General features: G+C 41.6%; 1 protein-coding gene across 1 annotated transcript in view; it reads left to right on the top strand.

Annotated features, from left to right (window-relative positions):
* The first annotated feature begins 12,501 nt into the window (after nucleotides 1–12,501).
* The window catches only part of DGKK (diacylglycerol kinase kappa), a 182,360-nt gene continuing 171,302 nt past the window's right edge, over nucleotides 12,502–23,559 (top strand). The window contains exon 1 of the mRNA XM_032331531.1: nucleotides 12,502–13,252. Within this exon, the coding sequence (XP_032187422.1) occupies nucleotides 12,644–13,252 (609 nt within the window). The 5' untranslated portion in view covers nucleotides 12,502–12,643. The remainder of the gene's footprint in view (nucleotides 13,253–23,559) is intronic.

Raw genomic sequence — 23,559 nt, 5'->3', positions numbered from 1 at the left:
ATTTATCTCCACTCCTTTGGCAGACCTCACTAAAATGATCATTCCAGGAGAGATGATGATAACAATACAATTTTTGAAGCTAGAAAGTAGAAATACAAGGGTAACTGACTTAGCAGACCTAAGGAAATTGAATCCAAAACTGGCAGTGGGAAAAATTAATAAGCAAAACAATTCACAACAAAGAACTTCCAGAAGTTCAGCAATTGGTGGTACCACTACTTCTGGAATTGGGGGTGAAATTGAGGCTGAAAAAGAGAATATGCTTAAAATTTTATTAACTAGTTAGATCTCGATATCCCATCTATAATTTCACACTATTGGGTGATTGTTTCTGCCATCCTCCCACCAGAATATGTGAGATTTATTCTCTGGAGAGAGTAAAAAGAAAGGTTTCTGGATTGAGGAAACATTGAACACAGTTGAGGCAGAGGTTCTATACGAAAAACAGAAGAGAGCCCAGAAATAGACCCTCAACTCTACAGTCAACTAATCTTCGACAAAGCAGGAAAGAATGTCCAATGGAAAAAAGACAGCCTCTTCAATAAATGGTGCTGGGAAAATTGGACAGCCACATGCAGAAAAATGAAATTGGACCATTTCCTTACACCACACACAAAAATAGACTCCAAATGGATGAAGGACCTCAATGTGCGAAAGGAATCCATCAAAATCCTTGAGGAGAACACAGGCAGCAACCTCTTCGACCTCAGCCGCAGCAACATCTTCCTAGGAACAACGCCAAAGGCAAGGGAAGCAAGGGCAAAAATGAACTATTGGGATTTCATCAAGATCAAAAGCTTTTGCACAGCAAAGGAAACAGTTAACAAAATCAAAAGACAACTGACAGATTGGGAGAAGATATTTGCAAGCGACATATCAGATAAAGGACTAGTGTCCAGAATCTATAAAGAACTTAGCAAACTCAACACCCAAAGAACAAATAATCCAATCAAGAAATGGGCAGAGGACATGAACAGACATTTCTGCAAAGAAGACATCCAGATGGCCAACAGACACATGAAAAAGTGCTCCATATCACTCGGCATCAGGGAAATACAAATCAAAACCACAATGAGATATCACCTCACACCAGTCAGAATGGCTAAAATCAACAAGTCAGGAAATGACAGATGCTGGCGAGGATACGGAGAAAGAGGAACCCTCCTACACTGTTGGTGGGAATGCAAGCTGGTGCAGCCACTCTGGAAAACAGCATGGAGGTTCCTCAAAATGTTGAAAATAGAACTGCCCTATGACCCAGCAATTGCACTATTGGGTATTTACCCTAAAGATACAAACGTAGTGATCCAAAGGGGCACGTGCACCCGAATGTTTATAGCAGCAATGTCCACAATAGCCAAACTATGGAAAGAACCTAGATGTCCATCAACAGATGAATGGATCAAGAAGATGTGGTATATATACACAATGGAATACTATGCAGCCATCAAAAGAAATGAAATCTTGCCATTTGCGACAACATGGATGGAACTAGAGCGTATCACGCTTAGTGAAATAAGTCAAGCAGAGAAAGACAACTATCATATGATCTCCCTGATATGAGGAAGTGGTGATGCAACATGGGGGCTTAAGTGGGTAGGAGAAGAATAAATGAAACAAGATGGGATTGGGAGGGAGACAAACCATAAGTGACTCTTGATCTCACAAAACAAACTGAGGGTTGCTGGGGGGAGGGGGTTTGGGAGAAGGGGGTGGGATTATGGACATTGGGGAGGGTATGTGCTTTGGTGAGTGCTGTGAAGTGTGTAAACCTGGTGATTCACAGACCTGTACCCCTGGGGATAAAAATATATGTTTATAAAATTAAAAAATTAAAAAAATATTTTGTGTGAGCTATGATGTAAGGGCCAACATTCATTTTTTTCAAGATAATTACCCTATCAATAAAGCACCAGATATTCAAAAGAAAAAAAAAGAAAAACAGAAGAATCGAGAAGTTTACATATTGATTGTTGAGACTCCTAGCCTCTTGGCTCTCAGAATTCTGGCAATCAGACTTACAGCCTTCAAGCAGGGTATTAGAGTATCTTCTTTGGGAATATAAAAAAAGAAAGACAAAGATACTTGTATAAAGGGTTGTTCAAAGAAAAAAGCCAACCAGATCATCTTGTAGTAAAGCCCCTTTGTAGCAGACAAACTCTAAAATGATCCTCAACAGGTTACACTTCCTGGTGTTCATTCCTTCATGTAATTCTCTCCCCTGGAATGTTGTTGGGACCTGTGACTTCCTTTTAACCAACAGAATATGGCGAAGATAATGGGATATACTCCCATGATTAAGTTACATTATATAAGGTCTGCCCTAGCATACTGGAGCCAGGGTCTCTTCTTGTGGGCTTGATGAAACAAGAAGCCATGCTGAAGAATCCCACGTGGCAAGGAACTGCCAGTACCTTTAAGGAACAGTGGGTGGCCTCTAGCGAACAGCTAACAAAAAGCCAGGGCCCTCAATCATACGGCCACAAAAAAATAAATCCTGCCAAAAAACTGAATGGACTTGGAAGAAAATTATTCCCCAGTCAAATTTCCAGATAAGAATGCATCTTACTTTGGTGAGTGCTGTGAAGTGTGTAAACCTGGTGATTCACAGACCTGTACCCCTGGGGATAAAAATATATGTTTATAAAAAATAAAAAATTTAAAAAAAAAAAAGAATGCATCTTAAACAACACATTGATTCATCCTGTGCAGAAGGCCCAGCTATGCCAAGCTTGAATTCCGGATGCATAGAAACTATGAGATAATCGATGTGTGTTGTTTTAAGTCACAAACTTGGTGGTAATTTGTTACACAGCAATAGAAAACTTGTGCAATCATAGTCTACAAGTCTTATTAAGCATTCTGATTTTCTAATCAGCTTTTAAGGAACCTACTTATAAACATGAGCAGATAGCCAAGGATGATGACATATCTGAGGAAAGCCTCTGATATCAAAGATAGAAATCTAAACAAACAAATCAAAAACTTAAAAAAAGAGAGAGATGAAAAATAACCATTAATATCAAAGGGATTAGAAAAGATATTGCATCCACTAAACAAGAACAAGGTGATATTTTTATTTTTTATTTTATTTTTTTATACTGAGAGAAGACAAAATTACTATTTAAAATTCTTTGAAATTCTTATCAGAGAGTTGTATAATAAGGAATTTGTATGGTCTTTTATCCCAGGTTCCTGGGATGGAGCTTCTAAACCCTTGGAATTTCTTGAGTGATAGGATTGTCTTTGTTATTCATGATAGGCCCCTTGAATCATGTTTGAATTTATACTAATGAGGTGATTTATGGTGGGATCCTAGGTAGTTTCAGGATGGAGGCTGGCCATTCTGGAAAGACTAAAAAGACTAACCATGAGTGTTAGGGCTTTGAGCCAGTTGGTATCAGCTTGACTTGATCTCTGAGGAGAAGGAGGGAGTTGGAGATTGAGTTCAATCACATGGTCAATGATTCGATCATGTCTAATAATAAAGCCACACATATACAAAAAGAAATTTCTGGACACCAGGGCTCAGGTGAGCTTCCTGGCTGGTGAGTACATTGATGTGCCAGGAAAGAGCATCCTGACTCCACTGGTGGTGTGGGGGCATGTACACTTGGAAGCTCCATATTTGATAACCTCCTAGAACTCACTCTACAGATCACTTCTTTTGGCTAGGCTAGACTTCATTTGCATTCTTTGTAATCAAAATGTAATAAGAAGTATCCACCTTTCTGAGTTCTATTGTTCTAGAGACTAATCAAACCTGTGGGAGTCATGGGAACCTCTGAATTTGTAGTCAGTAGGAAAGAAATGTGAGTGTCTTGGAGAACTCTGAATTTGTGACTGGCATCTGAAATGAGGGCAGTCTTTTTGGGAACTATGGGAACTATGACCTTAACCAGTTAGCATAAACCTGGGGCGGGGTGGGGGGGAAGGTAAAAAAAAAAAAAACTAAAGAGAATAAGATGAAGTAAATAATTCAAGAAAACTTTCCAGGATTAAAAGACAGTCCTAAAATTTAAAGATCCCACAAAATTCCAGTACAATGGAAGGAAATAGACATGCACCAAGATATATCAATATGACATTGCACTCATAAGGGCAAAACAAAGAACCTAACTTCTAAAGAACAAAAATTAAAAAGGTAACTTACAAGAGATCACGAATCAAAATAGTTTCTGTCTTCTCCAAAGTTAGGAGCCAAAAGACAATGAAGTAATGTCTTCAAAATTATTAGAGATATGGTCAGAATAAGAGCAGTGCCACAGATCTAAAGAACAATTAGGCCATGCCAAAACAATTCAGAAGGATGTCTCCCAGAAGACGAATTTGACAGAAGGAGCCAATGCTCTTAATGATATCAATCTTCACACACTGAGAGAAGAATTGGTTGGGGAACAGGTTATAGATGAAGTAATGTTAAGTATGTAGAAAAGTAAGAAATTGAATAAATAAGACAATTATCAGTTCCATTAAAAACACAGATGTGCAAGAAAGGAAAAGTAATCATAGTATGCTATAACTCAACTGTGAAAAGGATTTCACATAATATAATAATAATATAAAAATAATGATATAATCACTGAATATTGGTGTAATCAAAATTACAACATAATTGTACTGGTAGAGTGGTAAATAGGAAGTTTATGTTTGTGTGTACATGGGGGCTAATGGTGATAATGTGCTAAACTCCTCTCCCATAGAATACTTACCCTGAAAATTATAAATAAGCTTTATAAGCATGCTATTTAGCTAAAAGAGTTCAAAGTAGTTGCCTTCGGTGAATTGATAATGGGGTGGGTGACAGCTGTTACAAATTACAAAGAACTCTTTGGTTCTTTAAACTGCATAAAAAGTAAAAAAAAAAATTAGAAATAAAAACTGCTCTAAAAAGAAAATTTAAATCATATCATGTCACCAAATAGCTTAAAACTCCTAGTGGATTACCACTGTAATTAGAATCAAATCCTAACTCTCCCATGACTTATATGGCTCATCATGATCTGAATCCCGCCTATTTATACTTCATCTCATACTTCTCCCCAACCCCTGCCCCCTGCATCTCTAGGTTCCAGCCACTCTGGTCTACTTTCTCTTCCTCAAACATATCAAAATTTTCCCCATCTCACAGCCTTTGTGTTTGCTGTCCTCTCTGCCTGGAACCACTCTCCCCAGATCTTCACGTGGTGGAATCCTTCTCTTCATTCCGGACTCAGCTGAAAGCTGCTTCTTTGGAGATGTCGTCCACAATCAGACAAACCAAACTGGGGGACAGTTCTGAAAGTAACTCACCCATAAACTTTAAAATTGTCAGTGTCAAGAAAAACAAATAGAAGCTGGGGACTATTCTAGATTAAAGAAGACTAAAGAGATAAGAACAACTAAATGCAATCTATGATTTTACCCTCTAAATTTTTAAAAAGTTATATGGAGCATAATTGGGACAATTGGAGAAATTTAATATGTATTATATACTAGATAATATTAATGTATCATTGTTAAACCTTCTGATTATGATAATTATATTGTGTATATACAAGAATGTTTTTGTTCTTAGGAGAGCGATGCTAAAGTGCTTATGGGTAGAGTGTCATGCTGTCTACAACTAACTTTCAAATGGCTCAACCAGAGAGAGATAGAAAGAAAGAAAGAAAGAGAGAAGAGTTATAGATATCAAGCAAATATGGCAAAATGTTAACAATTAGTTAATATTAATGAAGAATATATGCGTTCACTGTATTATTCTTGCAACTTTTCTGTAAGATTGAAAACTTTCCAAAACAAAAGTTGGTGGGGTAAAAATATTGAACTTCAGTAGGTTTGTTGATAGTAGTTTTGATGAAGTAATTGCAAACCATTTTGGATATGGTATAGGATTAAACAGATGAGTAAATATATTGACCAAAGTAGTCCTCTAGGCAGTTTATATCACAACATCCTGTTTTGTTTTCTTCATCATATTTATCATTATCTAAAACATTATTTTGTTTATACATTCATTTGTCTGTTTAATGTCTGTATTTCTCCCAGCTCCTACCTATAAATGCTATTTGAGTAGAGGTGGTGTCTGTCCTATTTCCTGGTGAATTCCCAGCATTCAAACTAAGGCCTAGCACATTGTAGATGTTCAATAATTACCTGTGGAATGAATGAATGAAAGAATCCCAAGAAATCTTGGGTAGAAACAATGGTCAGACAGCTGCAATTTTGCTCCTAGGGTCATGTTAAGGCTCTGAAGCCCTGTTGGGAAAGGGCTTTTATTTTTTATTGCAGAGACCTGTGAAGCTGAGAGAGAAAAAGGATAGGGAAGTCAGCCTCATTCTGGCATATGAAGCGTGGTTAAAGGCAGTAAGACCTATCAGAAATTGCCGTGACCCCAAAGATTACAGCTAGAGGATAGGGACTTAAAACTAAAAGGTAAATGATAACAAGGAGGTCCTGGAAATGCTTTAGTCTCCATACAAGTGACCTATATGACACCTGTCCTTGCAAGTCACTTGAATTGTGTAAAGACTCTTCCTTTAAATTCCCTCTTATCACAGAGCCAATGAATTGTAGATTTAGAGCTAAATCTCAGTAAAGGAGAAACAGGGGAAGAAAAAGGGGATATCTGAGAACACAGTAGGTGCTTCTTTGGGGGAAAGGAAAATTACCTTCCACCTCAACTCTTTTCATCATAGCGGCTCTCCCTGTCAACCTTTTTTTTTTTTTTTTAATTTCCTTTCCCTACCTGTTTCTCCCTCATGCATCATTCCCCTGCTCCCTACCCTACCTGGGGTTAGTGCCAGAAAGAAGTGTTTGTGGAGACTGGAGAAGTGGTAAAGTAATTTTGTGCGGGGACAATTCTTACTAAAATAATCGTTTCGTGCTTCTGAAAAAGGACACACACACACACACACACACACACACATTTAAATATTGAGAATGAGTATTACAGTTGTCTCCTTGCTTCCATTATTGACATCACACCATGAGGGTGCTAAGACAGAAGTTTTTTCAGTCTTTCTAAACACCATCACCTCAGAAATCCTATCAGCTCTATATGCTCCCCTACCGCACCCTACCCTCTCCCACACACCTGTGTCCTGTCATACCATATTCTATCACTTCTTTCTCTGTGGCTTTATAGCAAACTGTTTTCTCTTATTAATCTGAGTTCAGTTTAGATCCTTGGCAGTTCAGAACTGGATGGCTGCTTCTCAAAAACTTTCCCACATATCTAAGCCATAGTAAGTCAAAGATTCTGCAAAGATCCATTTTCTTATCCCCCTGACTAAATTGTCCTCGATCTCTTAATCTGCTTTCAGGTCTACAACCTGAACTTTCTCTCATCTCCTCCATTCCACTGTTCATTCAACATCAGTTAGAATTTCAAATTAGGAATTCCATTAACATGTTGAGTCCATGGAAGCCAAATGACCCATTATGGACTGAATCCAAATGTATAGGCAGGTGGTTAAGCAGGTTGGGCCAGCAGTCTTGGCAATGCAAATTCAAAACTAACGGTTGCAGCAAAAAATCAAGAAAGAATCATGATTTCACAAATGACCCTGGATTAACTAGATACTAGCTCAAGGGAGACAATGTAGATTTGTAGATGATTCTAGAACCAAGTATACCATTTACCATTAAGGATAATTTTCTCACTGGTTGGATCTACTATGTTATCCCCATACTCAAACAATCTTCATTGGTTCCCAATTACCATTAAAATCAAATCTTCAAATCCTTCAGTCTGGCATTCAAAGCCTTTTACATTTCCCCTTCTTCTTACCACTTACTCTGCTCTTACCTTACTTCTCATCAATCCTTGGTATGATCTGTTTACCTCAAACAGATCTGTTTACCTCAACCTGGCATATTCTCACTACCGTTTGCAATTCTTGCTCCTTTCCTTGCCTGTAACATCTTCCACTTCCTCTTTGCAGATCCACATTAACTGCATTCTTTAAGACCCACTTCAAGATATACTCCCTTCTAAGAAGCTTTCCCTGATTCTCTCACTGCGTCACTGATATTTTGTGCTAAAACAGACTTTAAAACTCACTGATCAAGTTCAACTTTACCCACCCCCCCCCCACATTTTTCAGATGAGAAAACTTAACGCCCAAAAATATTAAGTGATTTGTATAAGGTCTTTGAGTTTAGTGGTAGCAACTTAATCTCAAACCAGATTTCCTGACTCCCTTTGCAATTTCCTTTCTACACTGTTACACTTTGTCCCCATAATCCCATCCCCCACACACAAGTTCAATGTGGTGTCATCATCATAAACTAACATCTGTGTTTGGATTGTTTTTCACCTCTATTTGGTTTATCTCAACCACGAAGTTCTAGTAATTCTTGAGGGAAGGGACTATGTCTAATATTTCTGCCCCTTCTTCTCCTTCCCCATGGCACCTAAAAAAGCTATATATACCTCAGAGGGGCAGGAAATACATCTTCACTGTGGAGTGCCTCCCTTCAAGAAAATATAAAAAACAAAACTAACAAAATGAGTACACCCAGGGTGGATTATTATATCACATACATATTCAAAAAGTTCCTTTAAACAGGGACCTCCTATAGTGAACTTGGTTACAGATCATTAACTACCATCCAGAGAGAGAGGGAGAATGAGAGCTGAGAAACCTCGAAGTAAAAATGTAAGAAATCACTGCTCCCCTTACAGGCTTGAGAAATAGAAGGGCGTTAAGGCAGACTTCCCACTTTGCAATAGAGAGGATTTACACAGCCCCTGTCTCGCAACCCCCAACTCAGCACTAGCTCTGGTCTCTCTCAGCTGGAAGTTGAGTGACACAAGTTCTAAATGTCCGTTCCAACATTAATTATCTTTGTGACCTAAGACATATCACTTAATCTCACTGGACTTGTGTTTTCTCGTCTGTAAAAGGTTAGAGGGTGGGAGTGTGGGATGGAAGTTCAGACTTGCTTTGCCTCACACGTTTTTTGTGAGGCTGAAGTGAGATAATATATGTGAAAGTGCTTTAAAATTCAAAAGGCATTATATGAATGCAAGGTATTAACTTTTTAACTCCCATTCCTGTATCAATTAAATCATAGGAGACTAGAGCAAGCAAAGGATAACAGGTTTGCATGCTAATCCCATCTAAATTAATTGTCAGAATCCTCTGCCTTCTCTGTAAATGCTGTTCTTCATCCCGTCTCTATTTTATTTGGTAGAATATTATAAAGGTTGCTATTTTGGCTTCGCATATTGCCGAGGTGGCAGGAATGGGGGAGGTTGGCAGCTGCTGAGCCTCAAGAGAGGTACCTATTTCTTTCCCAAATTGCTCTAAAGGGGGAAGGGGAGGGAAATTGAAGCTGTTGGTCAAGGAAAAAAGAGCTTGCACTCTAGCTCTACAGGGTCACTCTCTTGTTCAATAATGAAAAGAAAAATGAAAAAAAAAAAGGAGAAATAAAAGCTTTAATTTTGCCACATTTCTCAAGTTTTCTCTCCTTTACCTCTCCAGAATTCCTAGCATGCCTGAAATCAAAGGACCTATGTGCAGGCTTGGAAGAGCTTTATTTTGGGTGGTATCAGGATAAATGTGAGGCATGGAATGAAGTAGCACATTATGTGTTCAAAAATTTGAACCCATTCTTCTGGTCTATCCTTCCTCTAGCCCAATTAGGTAACTTATATAATATGCCTTAAAGTCCCACGTTAGGGACCATGTCTGCCCTGGGACATCCAGAACCAACTCCATTCAAACCTCTGTGGAAATGGTCATCATTCTTATTCTTATGCAGCTCTTGGCCTTTATATCAGTATTGTTCAATTAGAAAAGAGCCTCTTAGGAGATCATCAATCATTCGAAATATCAAATACTGCTAAAAAGCAATGCAGGGGAAAAAAGGACACCCTAACTGGTAACCTGCAATGAATCATCCACTTAACAGACATCTTCTGAATCCCTACTATAATTCCAGCCCAGATTATGTTTTGAGGAAAACACACAAGCATCTCAGTAAAGCTTTCTCTGTTAAGAGACTAGCAGACTATGGGGACAGGAAGGTATAGATAGATAAGATATAGCAACGGTGTCTCCCTACGATAGGCACCAATGAATTCTAACCTCACCCCTCCCACACACCCACGGTGGTCCCATGTAAAGAATTGTATTCAATGTCAGGCTGAGGAGAGACTAAAAGGCAAAGCTAAACCTTACTATAACATAAAGCAATAAGGCAGCTTGTGATGTACTGAGAAATGCCTTAAAAATTAAATTAATCGTAATTAAATCCAGGCAGTATATAACCCACCCTAATGGAGCAAAAATCATGCGCAAACAACTATTTTAGCATTCACCCTCAAACTGACCTTGCAGCAAGAGTTTACATCATTAATTTTGGACTCCTTGTGATTAAGTATAGTATTATAGACAAGAGTATCAATGAACATACATGAAGCAATAGCTCCAACTTGTCCCCTGGTGGTGTCCTGCTTGATGACACCCGATCTATGCCAAACCCCACCCTATTGCTCTCTAACCTAAGAGGCCGTCCTGAGCAGTAACTCCTCCACCTTGAACCCTTCTAATTATATGCCAGGGTTTGGTGAAAATAAGATTTAAATGTAAGATATTAGCCCCTGCTAAGGACAGAGATTTCACCAAAGTCTGAAAGCCTGAGAAGTGAGCTCCAAGTATAAGCATACTGGCTAGTCAGATCTGACATCTGACATGTTTCAGTCCTGAACTCAGGGTAAAAAGCAGCTTGGCTGCTTACATGTGGGATGTAAAAGAGGAGAAAAAGACCAAGGAGGGTAAAAAAGATGAACCCTTTGTGTGGATTTACTGGAAAGCAGCCTGCCATCAATGAGAGACTTGATAGACAGGGCTCACCTCCCCTGGGTTTTCCTAGCCCCGGACATTAAAAATGGTCCTGACGCTAGCTTAGTAACTGCCAAAGAGTGTAGCCCTTCTCCAGAAGGGTGGGCTTAGGCTGTGATGCAGCAATGAGGATCTGGGAAATGCAGATCTCATCAGAGATTCTGGTCTTTGGAGGTGGGGGGCTAGGTGAGACTGTCTTCTGCTGTATTATTTACTGCTGGGACGTGGTGTAGGGAACACAAAAATGCGGCAGGTTTTAGAAAATTCTGGGTAGGTCAGTGTCATTTGTCAAAAGAAGAGGGATTAGTGGAGGATATGGTCTGGGAGGAGAGGGTGAGAGGAGGGGCTGCAGAAGGAGGGCTGCCATCCACAACTGCAGTATTTTGTGTATCAGAGATAAATTCACTTGTCATATTTCAAATTAGGTTTATAGGTACTACCCCCATCCCCCACACAGCAGTGGCTTAACGGGTGGTCTTCTCAATTTTGAATTGCAATTTTGCAGTATATGGGTGTCTGAAGTCTAGGTCTGACTGAGATGATGGTCTGTATGTGTAGGTGACTAACAGTCGAGAGATCTAAAGTCTCTCGATGAGGTGGGAAGGGTGCTGCGGCAGGGACCGGCTGTACTCCTCTCAAGAGAATCTTCCATCCCTAACGTCAGAGTGCTATTGAGCTATCAGGAGGTGAAAAAGGTGTGGGTGGTGCAGTGAATTTTCTCCAACACAAGGTACACACACACACACACACACACACACACACATTAACAAGTTCTGTAAAAAGTCCTGCTGATGCCTGGGAAGTCCAGCTAAAAGCAGTAGGCAGTCTCCCATGGCCAGAGAGCGAGGCAGACTCCCGAATCCTCACGGAGACCAGGGCAGCGGTCTCTCCGGAGCGCGCAGCCTAGCCGCGGCTAACCGGAGAACTCTTGCCTTATTCTAGGGGCTACATCTGCAGGCTGCGGAAAGCCAGGGCTCCAGCCCTTTCTCATTACACACCTTTCCCGAAGCATCCCAAGCCCTGTATCCAACGGCAAACCCCTCAGATCTGGCGAAGCTCAAAAATGCAATAACTGAGGCTGGGGGCAAATTGTACTTCAATCTTAAGGACTGAACACACGCGCGCGCGGGCGCGGGCGCGCGCGAACCGCATATACCCCAACCCCGTACCGCTTAATTTCTTTCCCCGGGTTAGAAAAGAGGATTACTTGCCCACAGAGGCTTGGAGATGGGGGCAGGAGGTTCGTCCGAGGCTAGGCTCACCTGCTGCTGAGGTGAGAGAGCAGACACTGGATGCAAGCTGTTAGGAGCCGCAGCTCACAGCTGAGTGGTTGGGGGTTGCAAAGACCCTCAAGTGCTCCTCTGTTTTTTTTGTGTTTTTTTTTTTTTTAATTTTTTTGCATTCACGTCACCAAAGGGTTAAACGGCTGGGCTCCAACAGGCATCCCCCCCCCCGCCGTTCCACTCCCCCCTCCCCTTTTTTTCTCCCCCCCCTCCCTCCCGCACGTCGCTAGGAGGTCATCAAGCCCTCTGTCCAGTCCGCGTTCGCAAGCCCCTCTGCTTCCCGCCCATCGGGCCCGTGGCTGCTTACGAAGAGGTGTGCGCTCACCGAGGGGCGTGTTCCAGCACTGGGAGACGCCGAGCGCCCCTGGGTTAGACCTCAGAGCGGAGCCAGCCATGGAGCGGGGCGGGGGAAAGTTTGGCACCCTGCAAGGGGTAGTCGAACAGGAGTGGGCGGGGCGCCCGAGGGTACTTTAGCCCTCCAAGCTCAGGGGCGCAAGCTGCCCAGACCTGAGGCGGTGTGCGGCCATGGACCGCGGAGCTGCCGCGGCCCAGGGCACTGCCCCGCCTCAGGATGGAGAGCAGCCCGCGGAGTCTCCAGAGCCACCGCCGCCGTGGCCGCCACCGCGGCCGCCGCCGTCACCGCCGCGGGCTCCTGCGCTGCTCCATGCGCCTTCGCCAGAACCGGCACCACAGCTCGGTCCAGAGCCTGCTCCAGAACCCTGTCCGAAGGCGACCCCAGAACCAGCCACAGAATTCGACACAGAAACTGTCTCAGAACCCAATACAGAACCGGCCCCAGGGCTGGCTCCAGAACCAGCCACAGAACTCGACAAAGAACCGACCTCAGAACCAGCCAGGGAGCTTGCCCCCGAACCGGCTTCGGAACCAGCCACAGAACCAGCCACAGAACCGGCCTCTGAGCCGACCCCAGTGCCAGCCGCAGAACCGGCCCCCAAGCCGGTCCTAGAACCAGCCCCAGAACCAGCCATAGAGTCCTGCCCTGAGCCGGCTCCAAAGTCCCGTACGGAGCCGAGCCCAGCACCACGTCTATTGCAGTGTCCGGTGGTCGCTCCAGAGAGGGGTCTAAAGACCTCATCATCGCCCCGAACACCAGTGCTGTTCTCCAGTATAAAGGTAGGGAAAAGACCCCCTGGGGCGTGCGGGATGAAAGAAGCAAAACGAGGACGGATGGCTATTGAGCTCCTGGGACTCTGGGTACCCAGAGCATCCCATTTGGCTGCCACTGACTAGCAAAGATGCGCGGAGAGATGCAGGGATGGAGAAGCCCGGGGGAGTGGGAAATGGTTGGGAGGCGGGAAGCAACATGTGGAAGCGCGAGTGGGCTGTTGGGGCTAGAAACAGGGTGACTGCACGCGATGGGAGTCGGAGCAGTTTCCCCCATGGAGAGAAGTGGCAGTGCAGTGAGCGCCTATGTCTTGAAAAAGAGGAGGAAGACGTCCCCGGGGAGCGCAAGAGACCTAGAGAAGTATTTGGGGCTGGCCCTGGGTACACGGGGATGGTACTGAGTGGTGGGGTTGGGGGCGTGGGACACACCTCTTAGCCACGGTCTCTGCCGCAGAGGCCCAAGCTGCGGAGCCGCAGCGGTCAGCTTAGCCCCCTCCCTGACACTGGGGAGGGGGTCACTAGCGGGGACGCAACTGGCGGCGCTCCGAGGAGGTTCCTGGCGCCTCTGTCTCCTGATCTGCTGCTGGGAGCGGGTACTCCGGGTGGGGATGAGGGGATGGGCGGCGCCCACGCGCACTGCAGGGGAAGGGCAGGGTTCGTTGGGGAGGAGGGGGAGAGCATGCGTGTGTCGAAGCCACCATTCCATCTGTCTGCAGGATTTCCCGGCAGGTAGGTGCAAACACTGTGATATGATGATGGACCGCGTTAAGAGCGGGAGACTGGCATCCCGCACCGGGACCAGTCGGAATGGTACAGGAGTCCGGGTTTAGAGACACCAAAATAGGAGTTGTTATTTGAGAGCGTGCGAATGGAAATCCTCATCTCTTCCAGTCTTCAGAGGTGCCTTCCTAAACGTTGCGGTTTGCCTGGAGAAGACAAGTGGAGGATCCTCGAGCACCCGCCCGGGGGCGGGGGGGTGGGAGGAGGGAGGAAGGAGGTTTTCTGTATTTGCCTTGGACCCCCTGAAACCCCGTTGGCTCTTCAGCAGGAGTCTGTTTGCCCTTCTTGCTTTCTCTGTACTCCCCCTACTCTTCCTTTCCCCCTATAAACTTCGTTCCATGTGACTGTGAATACAGTGATAATGCATAGATACACCTTGATTTAGCTTCCCCCGCAGGGAAAAAAAAAAAAAACAACGAAACAAAACACAGAAACAAACAAACAGCACACCACACCAATACCTGTCCATCCTGCTGCCTAGGGGGACATAGGGACAGAGCTCTGGAATCCTTCTGCTGCGTACTGCACACTTGTAGAATGTAGGGGAAGGGGAGAGAACTTGGCATCGCGAAATGGAAATGGAAGCGCTGGTTGCTTCCTGAGTTATGAGTAGGGAGGCTTGAATTTGCAAAATAACTGCAATGATAAATGACTGAACAAAAGGAAGCCTAAAGCGAAAAGTTTCACAGGGGAAAAAAAGTGTAGAGGTTTAAAAAATAAATAAAATAGGACCGTAGGAGACTAAGACAGGTTGTGGTGGCTGTTTTTAACCCAACAACTGAGTTCTCACCAGGGGTTGGATCTCCCCTTCCTGCAGCAGCCTTTCCCTGCAATGATCTCAGGAAAGGAAAGGACCGGCAGCTAGACACTGGAGATCACCCTAACCTGGGATGTGCTCTGGTCTTTTTGGAAGAGTTTGCAAAGAAGCAGGTGGGAGGGAGACCAGCAGGGACTACCTGAGCTATGGCCTTCTTAAGTGAGATTTTGGGAACATGGCTCAGAAACTGACACCTGAGGACCTAATTACCAGGATATCCGGCAAATATATGGACTCTTTGACCCCTGGAAGACTGACTAGAGGCCAGGAACTCCAGGGATGAACCCTGTGACAGTGGGAAAGCATGTCCCACAAGCTTGACAGGAAAATGCCTGTTGCCAGAGAGCTAAGGAGGATCAAAGTAAGGGGAATCAGGTTAGTTTCCTCTACAGAGTGCCCTCTCAGACAGGCTGACCAGCTGGGCATTTGTCAGCCCTGGCAGGGGACCAGGACCCCCAAGGTTTGACTTTGCCCTTGGTAGAGTTAGTCATTTGTTCAGCCATTTGTCTTCTAAAATGGGGTTAAGAACACTGACCATCCACTAAAAGGGCCAAGAAAATGAACCCATCAGTGGCTCTAGATGATTTCAAAGGATGCAAAGGATCTGGGTAAATGCTCAGATTGCTAGGCGCCAAACCTGTCTTCAACACCCTAGGTGTTGCTATGCAGTTGCTCTGTGGTGCCCATGGGAACATCTGATCTTCAGTGATAGGACCGTTCTCTGCCGCATCCCCCTCAGGCAAACAGCACGCACAGCCAGCTGACTTGCATCTTAACATTCAAGGCAAATAGGTTGCCATCTTAGCAGGAAAAGCCTTGTTCTCAGACACTGCCTCCTTGAGGTAAGCCTGGGGAAATACACACACACACACACACACACACACACTCTCTCTCTCTCTCTCTCTCTCTCTCTCTCACAGTCTCAGGGATTGTAACAAAATACAGCTTTTATCATATAATGAAATCCTACATGGCAAGGCACAGTCAGTTCCAGTAGCATGAAACTAAACTGAAACTACTCATTTCATCAAAGGATGAAATGAATAAAACCAAGTGTTTGAATGTGACTGCAGGTTTCTCCCAGATAATTTTTGCTGACTGGTATTGTGGTTAAAAAAAAAAAAAAATTCAACATCTTCCAATATGTAGTCTGCGCTCTATTTAGGTTTCAGAAACTGTTGGTTGCAAATCGATGCCAGTCATGAAGATGGAGACTGAGAAAAGGGGGCTCGTATTGTCTTTCCAAATAGATACCAGGATAACACAATCTTGTGAACCAAACCTGTCTATTCCCTTCCTTTCTAAAATGTTTTGATTTCCAGGAAATGAGCCATAGTCTCCCACCTGGTCGCAGCAAGTGTAAGTGAGGATGTGTGAATTGGTTCTTTAACTATGCTATGACTTGCTTGGGGGGTGTGGGGCTTACATGAAGTATACTGTATTTGTTTACCTTGCCTCACCTATAGTTGAAGAAAGATAGTTCATGTTTTTATCAGTTGGGTCTGACTAGCTATGAAATTATGATCACACTATACAGGTGATTGATGAAAAATCTGAAAAGAAATACACGATTGTGGCCTTTATTTCTGGGATGGGGGTGTGTGTAATAAGAGATTCACTGCCATTTACTATTACATCCCAAACCATAACAAAGCAATTTTCTGGTATTTTTTGCACACACTTTCTTGCAAGGTAGCAAGCATTTGTTTATATGTTATCTGGTAATTCTTGCCTGAATACTTTATCGTTTTACTTATTTCTGAGCTTCTCAAAGGTAGATACTGTCTCTCTCTTTCAGTGTCCAATACAATTCATCCCTCCCTGTTTTTCCTCAGTAAACATTTGCTGAGGCTTTAAACCTAGCAATTCCATTTCCAGCAATGACAAGGACAAGAGACTGCTACTGTGAATGAATAAAAATGCATTCTCAATGATTTCAGAGTGAGAAGTAAATGCTTACTTAAATAGCCTGAAATATATAGTCTTTAAGGAAATGCAGTCAATCTTTCCCTTTTCAAAATGGGTGTTAGAACCATAATTAAGAAGCAAATTACCAACAATTAAAAAAATGGTTTGGAAAGTATCCTTATCCCCTGCAGTCCCCAGCAGCAGTAGACTAATGATGATGTTGTTGGTTTCAGGGGTAATATATTTTTTTCCTAAGTGAACGAAATATCTGCAGTGACTATAAACAACTTTGGGATTGTGGAATTGAATGTTTAACCTGTTGAAGGTCAGGATGAAATTAATTTCTTTCCTCTTAGGTTCTCTCCCCCACTCTTTGCCAGGTTTTGATGAAACCATCTGATTTGTTTGGTATATATTGAGAGCTCCTGAACATTTGCGGCAGTGTGTTCTAGAAAAGATAATGAGATATTTGGTCAGTTGTCTTTCTTTTCTGAGAATATAATTCTTAGGTGTTTATTAAAATCTCTGACTGGGGCTTCTGCACAACCACATCCCAAAACCATTGTCCAAAGTGCTTCCAAGGAAAGGGGGAAAATCCATAGAGACCAGGAAACCATTCAGGGATATTATAATAAGGATTATATAATCCTTTCTGCTAGTATGAGGCTCTACAGTTTGCAGAATGCTTTCCTCTGCATTATTAACTCTTATTCCCCTGACAAAGGCAGCAGGGTAGGATAAGTCAAAACTAAAACTTGATGCCTAATAGGATATAACTATTAATTTATCTAGTGTGGATTTTAAAAAAATATCCAACATAGGGCTTTCTGTGATACACAGGATCCTCATTTGTCTAAGCACAATCTTTTTAAATTAACATATAATGTATTATTAGCTTCAAGGGTACTGGTCTGTGAATCATCAGTCTTACAATTTCACAGCACTCACCATAGCACATATCCTCCTCAATGTCCCTAACCCAGCCACTCTATCCCTCCCCTCCCCACCCCCCAGCAACCTTCAGTTTGTTTTGTGATTGAGTCTTCTAAGAACAATCTTTAAGCTGACATTCCCTCGCCTGGATTTTTTTTAAAGCAGCCATTGCTGTTCCCAGTCTGATGCTCCTGCTGGGGGCCATCCTAGAACTGGAGTCTGAGAAGGAAGGATAAGAGGCAGAGGCACAAGACCCTGAAACCTATTACTCCCAAAGAAGACATTTTTTTGGAAAGAAAATAAATAGAAATTCTGCCATGGATAGGATGCCCAACCTTTCCAAAGACTGCTGACTGTAATTCCCTCAGTGGAAAAAAAATAATTTTAAGGGTTAAAAAAGAAATCATCCATTCCTAAAGGGAGATGCTCCACCCTCACCAAAGCAAATAAACCTTATTCTCAAAATAGAAAAACAAATTTACAAGTTAAAAAAAAAAGAAGAAAAGAAAGGAACAGTGACCCTGGATAATGAAACTTATCCCTCCCCTTAAAATTATTTTAAGAAAAAAAGAAATTCTAAAGGGAGATGTTCTTCACCCTCATCAAAATCCATAAAACTTATGTCCCCAAGAGAAAAATTAAAGAGGAAAAGAGAAAAGTCACCTCAAGGTAAACAGTATTTCTAATCATAAAAAATTCACAAAATTTATAAACTTTATTTGCACCCACTGCTCATGCCCAATCTCTTACAAAAAATATGGTGGCAAAAAGAAATCTCCCAAAGGGGAATCTCACCAAATCTCCCTAAGGTTATTTCTTCTAATTACATGAAATGTCCAAAATAGGCAAATCCTTAGAGACTGAAAGTAGATTAGTGGTACCCTGGGGCTTGGGGGAAAGGAAAAGAGGAAGTGTGGGTGATGGCTAAAGGGTACATTGTTGCTTTGGAAGATAACAAAAATGTTCTGAAATTAGTGGTAATGGTTGCACAACCCTGTGAATATGCTAAAAAACACTGAATTTGTACACTTGAAAACACTGACTTTTGTGATACGTAAATTATATCCAAATTTTTAAAAATAAGTAAAAGAAAGAGATCACTCTAACTGCAAGATAATGAACCCACTGTTCTCCCTCAAATAAACAAAGGAATAAATGAATACATAAGGAAAAAATAAATTTTTAAAAAAGAACCAAAAGACAGAGAGATCCTCTTAAGGGCACAGCCATCAACCTCACCAAGGAAAATAACCTTTATTCACACACACACACACCCAGTTTTTTCTCTTTGGGAAAAACAAAGAAAAAGACATCTTTGTATGGGCAGATATTTTCAAAATCATCAAAGCCCATGAAACTTACTAATCCTTCCATCCCAGAAAAACACAAATGATTTTACCAAAAAGAAAGAAATATTAAAAGGACAGCATCCCTGATCTTACCAAACATCCTGAATTTTAATTCCCAGAAAAGGAGAAAAAGAGAAACAAAAGAAATAAATCCCTCCACTGCCAAGGGGAGATGACCCATCCTTACCAAAGCACATGAACCTTATTTTCAAAATGCATTTTTTTAAGATTTAAAAGAAAATCAATAATGGGAAGGCATGTATACTGATGGAGGAGATAATATCAATGAAATGAAAACAAAATCCTCTTAAAGAAAAGAGCTCCAGCCTCACAGACACATGAAATTTTCTGTCAAGATACAGCAAAACCAAATGCAGATTCTGTAAAGGAGAAAAAATAAAAGGAAATCCTTCTAGTGGGAGATGATCTGAATTTATTCAAACTCCAAAGCTTGATTCCTAATATAGGAAATTTAAAAATTGGAAGCTTAAATAGAAAGAGAGAGAAACAGAAACAAAACCAAGATGTCCCCATCCTCAACAGAGTCCCTTTTTACTCAAAACAAGAATACACATTTAAGATTAGGGAGAAAGAAGGGAAAAAAATGAAAAAAAATATTTCCAAAGAGAAACCTCCTTTTTAGGGAATGAAGATGCCCCAGTCTCACCAAAGTCCCTGAATGTTTTTTCACCAAACAACAAAAAGGAAGGGAGAGAGCAAAGAGGTGAGGGAAAGGAGTTGGAAGGGGAGGGAGAGGGGGTGAGGAAATGAAGAGGGTAGAGAGGAAGGGAAGGAAGGAAGGAGAGGCAGAAGAAAATAAATTAAGGGACAATTTTTAAAAGAAAGACATTCTTCTCAGGGAAGGTATCCCAATACTTTATTGATGATAATGCATATTATTATTCCTGATGATCAAGCCACTCTACCTCCCACAAAAAGGGGGAAAAAAATCTCCCACAAAATCTCTTCCTGGGCACCTGGGTGGCTCAGTGGGTTAAGCCGCTGCCTTCGGCTCAGGTCATGATCTCAGGGTCCTGGGATCGAGTCCCGCAGGCTCTCTGCTCAGCAGGGAGCCTGCTTCCTCCTCTCTCTGCCTGCCTCTCTGTCTACTTGTGATCTCTCTCTGTCAAATAAACAAATAAAATCTTTAAAAAAAAATCTCTTCCTAAAACTTCTTTAAGGGGAGATGCCCCCAATCTCATCCAAACACAGGGGCCTTATTTATCCTCCAGCCTTCAAGTATTTTTTTAATGAAATAAAGGAAAAAGAAATTCTTTTACAGAAAGACGCTCTCAATCTTATTACTTCCAAGTTAATTATTTATTTTAAAAAACATGAAAGAAAAGAAATCCCCCCACCCCACCAGGAGGGCCCCTAACCTCACTAAAACCTGTGGCCCTTATAGTTTTGCCATACAAAACCTAATCTTTTTCTGCATGGAAATCCTCCAAACTTCAGGAGTTATGCTCCCACAACCCCACCAAAAGCAAAGGATATTTTTCCCCATTTTTTTAAAAAAGTAAAGTCCTTCCATTATAAGAGATGCCTTCAATTTCATGGAAATCAATCTACCTTATTCCTCTTTACATCCTCAGGAAAACAAAGCCAGAAAAGAATGGCAAAAGGAAAAGAAATTCTCCTAACCTAAAGCAAGTTGGCCACAATCTCACCAACATCTTTAAACTTTATTCCCCTAATGATTTAAAAAAAAAAAAAAAGAGGGGAGAGAAAAGCCTGTCTTTTAAGAAAAAGTGCTCTCTACACCTACCCCATACTAAAGACTTCCTAGGAAGTGTAATACGAAGAAAAGGCAATATCTTTCTAGAACTGTGCCAATGAACTTTAAATTCAGAACCTGAGGCTGAAGGGTAGTAAATGTTTAATCCCAGGCTGATTTCCCTCTGCTCCAACTCCCGCCCACTTCTGGTTACCTTCGCCATCAGTCAGTCAGGCTGTGCACTCCGGTAAGGCAAATCTTGCCCATGGAAAACAAAATTAGGAAAACAAACCTTCTGGGAAAAAATGATATACTGCATTTCCAAACCAAACAGAAATGATTTGGGGGATTAGCTGCCTCATTGTTCCCCTCTAGGACTATAGAAACTCAAGAGTTGATGATAAACTCTAAAGCAATGACGCTCTATTAACTTCCAAATTAGACACACACCTACTTAGCAGAGAAGGACCCTTAGCCAATTCAGTAATGGGTTTCTCAAGGTGGTTGTCTAATCATGTGCTCACTTAAATGTCTGTTCTCTAGAGTTATAAAGGGTTTGATTTTCACAAATACATAAAATTTGCAAGTCAGATTTATAAGCAGAGACTAAGACTCAATTAATGTTTTCCAAAGTTTTTAATTCATTTACTTATTTAAAAATTAAGTTGAGTACCTGTTTATATCCTCTGTGCTTAGCACTAAAGATTCCATGGTGGGCAAAATCACAGAGATGAGACTTTCTTTAAACAAACTGGCAAATGAGACACCCAATTACCAAAACAGATATACAGGGGGCAAGGATTTGTTTTACTAGAAGTTTTGCTGATGCATTCATTTAAATAATTCTCTCAGCATACCTCCTCTTAAATAAAAATTTAATGCAATAAAATAAAGGATATGTATCTTAATTTCAGCGAAAGTAGGAAATCAAAACTGCTTCCAAAAAGTAAATAAAAATTATGTAGCACCCCCCACTCAAGATTGAGTATCAAGAGATAATGAATATTTTGTTGTTTTTTTCCCTTTATTTTCTCAGAAAAGATGCTTATATACACTTATAATCTACAGTTAAGGCTTTAAAGGAATGTACAATTGTGTCTCAGACTCCTCTTACCCGTTACCTCCACTTAATTATTAAATCATGTGTGTTGTTCTACATTGTATTTAGGAAACAATTGTTAATTTTAGCTTAAAGTCTATCTAATCAAATGTCTGCCTTTGTGATCTGATTGATGAACATATGCTGGAAACCTAACAGTTCAGAGATGTATTTGAAATGTAAAGCAATGAGAATATACATTGTCACAAATACAGTTGGCAGTTTGATCTCACATTTACTATGTGCACTTTCTTAGACATCCACATTTCATTTGTTCAACTAAATTTCTCGCAATTTGGACTTGAAGCAGGATATCTGAGTAAAATCTACCCTTTTCCCAATGTTGAATTCCCAAAAGAAAATCTACATTTAAATTTCTAAGACTCTGTTAGGTCACTTTTAACCATATGCAAAAATGTACTAATGGTCTTGTCTCTTTAACACACAGTTACCAACCATGCTCATTAGGGTTCCTCCTTCCCAGAAGGGAAATACTTTTGTTTGAGGACATTATCAGCAATTATAAGGAGATAGAATAATCATTTAGTTTTCATTAACCAAATGTGGTAGAAAATTGAGAGAGTTAATAAACTGTATACAATCCAACTGAGGTTGAAGTAGCAATTTAAAAGGCAAGTGTAGTGTGGTATTGAGAAGATCAGAGTCTTCTTCCTCGTCTGTAGCACTTGGAGATTTTCCTCTTCCAAAACATTACAGGCATTTGCTGTTTAAAGGCTGTTTAAGCCTTTTCTTTAAAGAGATTGTAAAAGAGATTTCAGACCCTAAGGACGGCCATTCCCACCCCCTTGTTTTCCTCCTAGCACAGGGCAAGGCACATGATACTGGGAGATTCTTAGAGATAAGTGTGATGCTCCAACCCAGAGCTTTGCAGAAATCTTCTAAAACAAGAGGCAGTAGGTTTGGGGAATGAGCTTGCCTCTGCCTTCAGGAGTGGGAGGAGGACAGAAACGCTGCTTACAGGGCTCAACTAAGAATTTCCAGAATCCGGGATACTCGTTCATTTGCCTTCTCTTGCAGCTAATGTCTCTACCTGTTCTCTTCTGGGATTTTGCAGTTTGAGGCAGGAAATGAAAGGTACCTGCTGAGCAAAACCGATATTGTTAATCTTCTTGGCTCTAAGTGGAGACACTTGAAACCAGGCAAGTTTTTGATTAACCTGGGCTCTGTCAACTGAGTCCCGCACTCTCACTTCACTCTTCACTCCGTGAAGCTTGCTCCAACATTACAGCAGGATCCTCTGAACCCCACCCCTAACAGTAGTCCCTGCTTACCTTGATTGTTAATGTTCCCTCAATAAGTGCATTTATTATGTTCCTTGAACATACTATTTCATAGTTTATTCACATCACCACGCATGTCCCTTGCAGCATAAATGATAAAGGTGATGTAGCGTTACTAAAACAGCTATGCATAAACAGCAAAGAGGAAAGTAAATGAGGCTACAGAAACAAGATTATTGATTTCAGAAAATTAACAAGTTTGTGCCCTTATCACTAACCTCAATTAATGCTTACTATGACAGTTTCCCTCCTGCCAGGCTTGAGTAGAACATAACTCTTCTCTTATTCAGAATTTGGATATTGCTGTCCCTTTCTCACACCCTCACCTTACTCTGCTTGACTGTTAAGACTAACAAAATTAAAATGATAATTTGGGCATTGTCCTGGTCTCTTTTTCTTTAATTTATTCAAC

The sequence above is a fragment of the Mustela erminea genome, chromosome X (assembly GCF_009829155.1).
Source record: "Mustela erminea isolate mMusErm1 chromosome X, mMusErm1.Pri, whole genome shotgun sequence".
Lineage (NCBI taxonomy): Eukaryota > Metazoa > Chordata > Mammalia > Carnivora > Mustelidae > Mustela > Mustela erminea.
The sequence above is the reverse complement of the archived record's forward strand: the minus strand, read 5'-3'. Positions and strand labels throughout refer to the sequence as shown.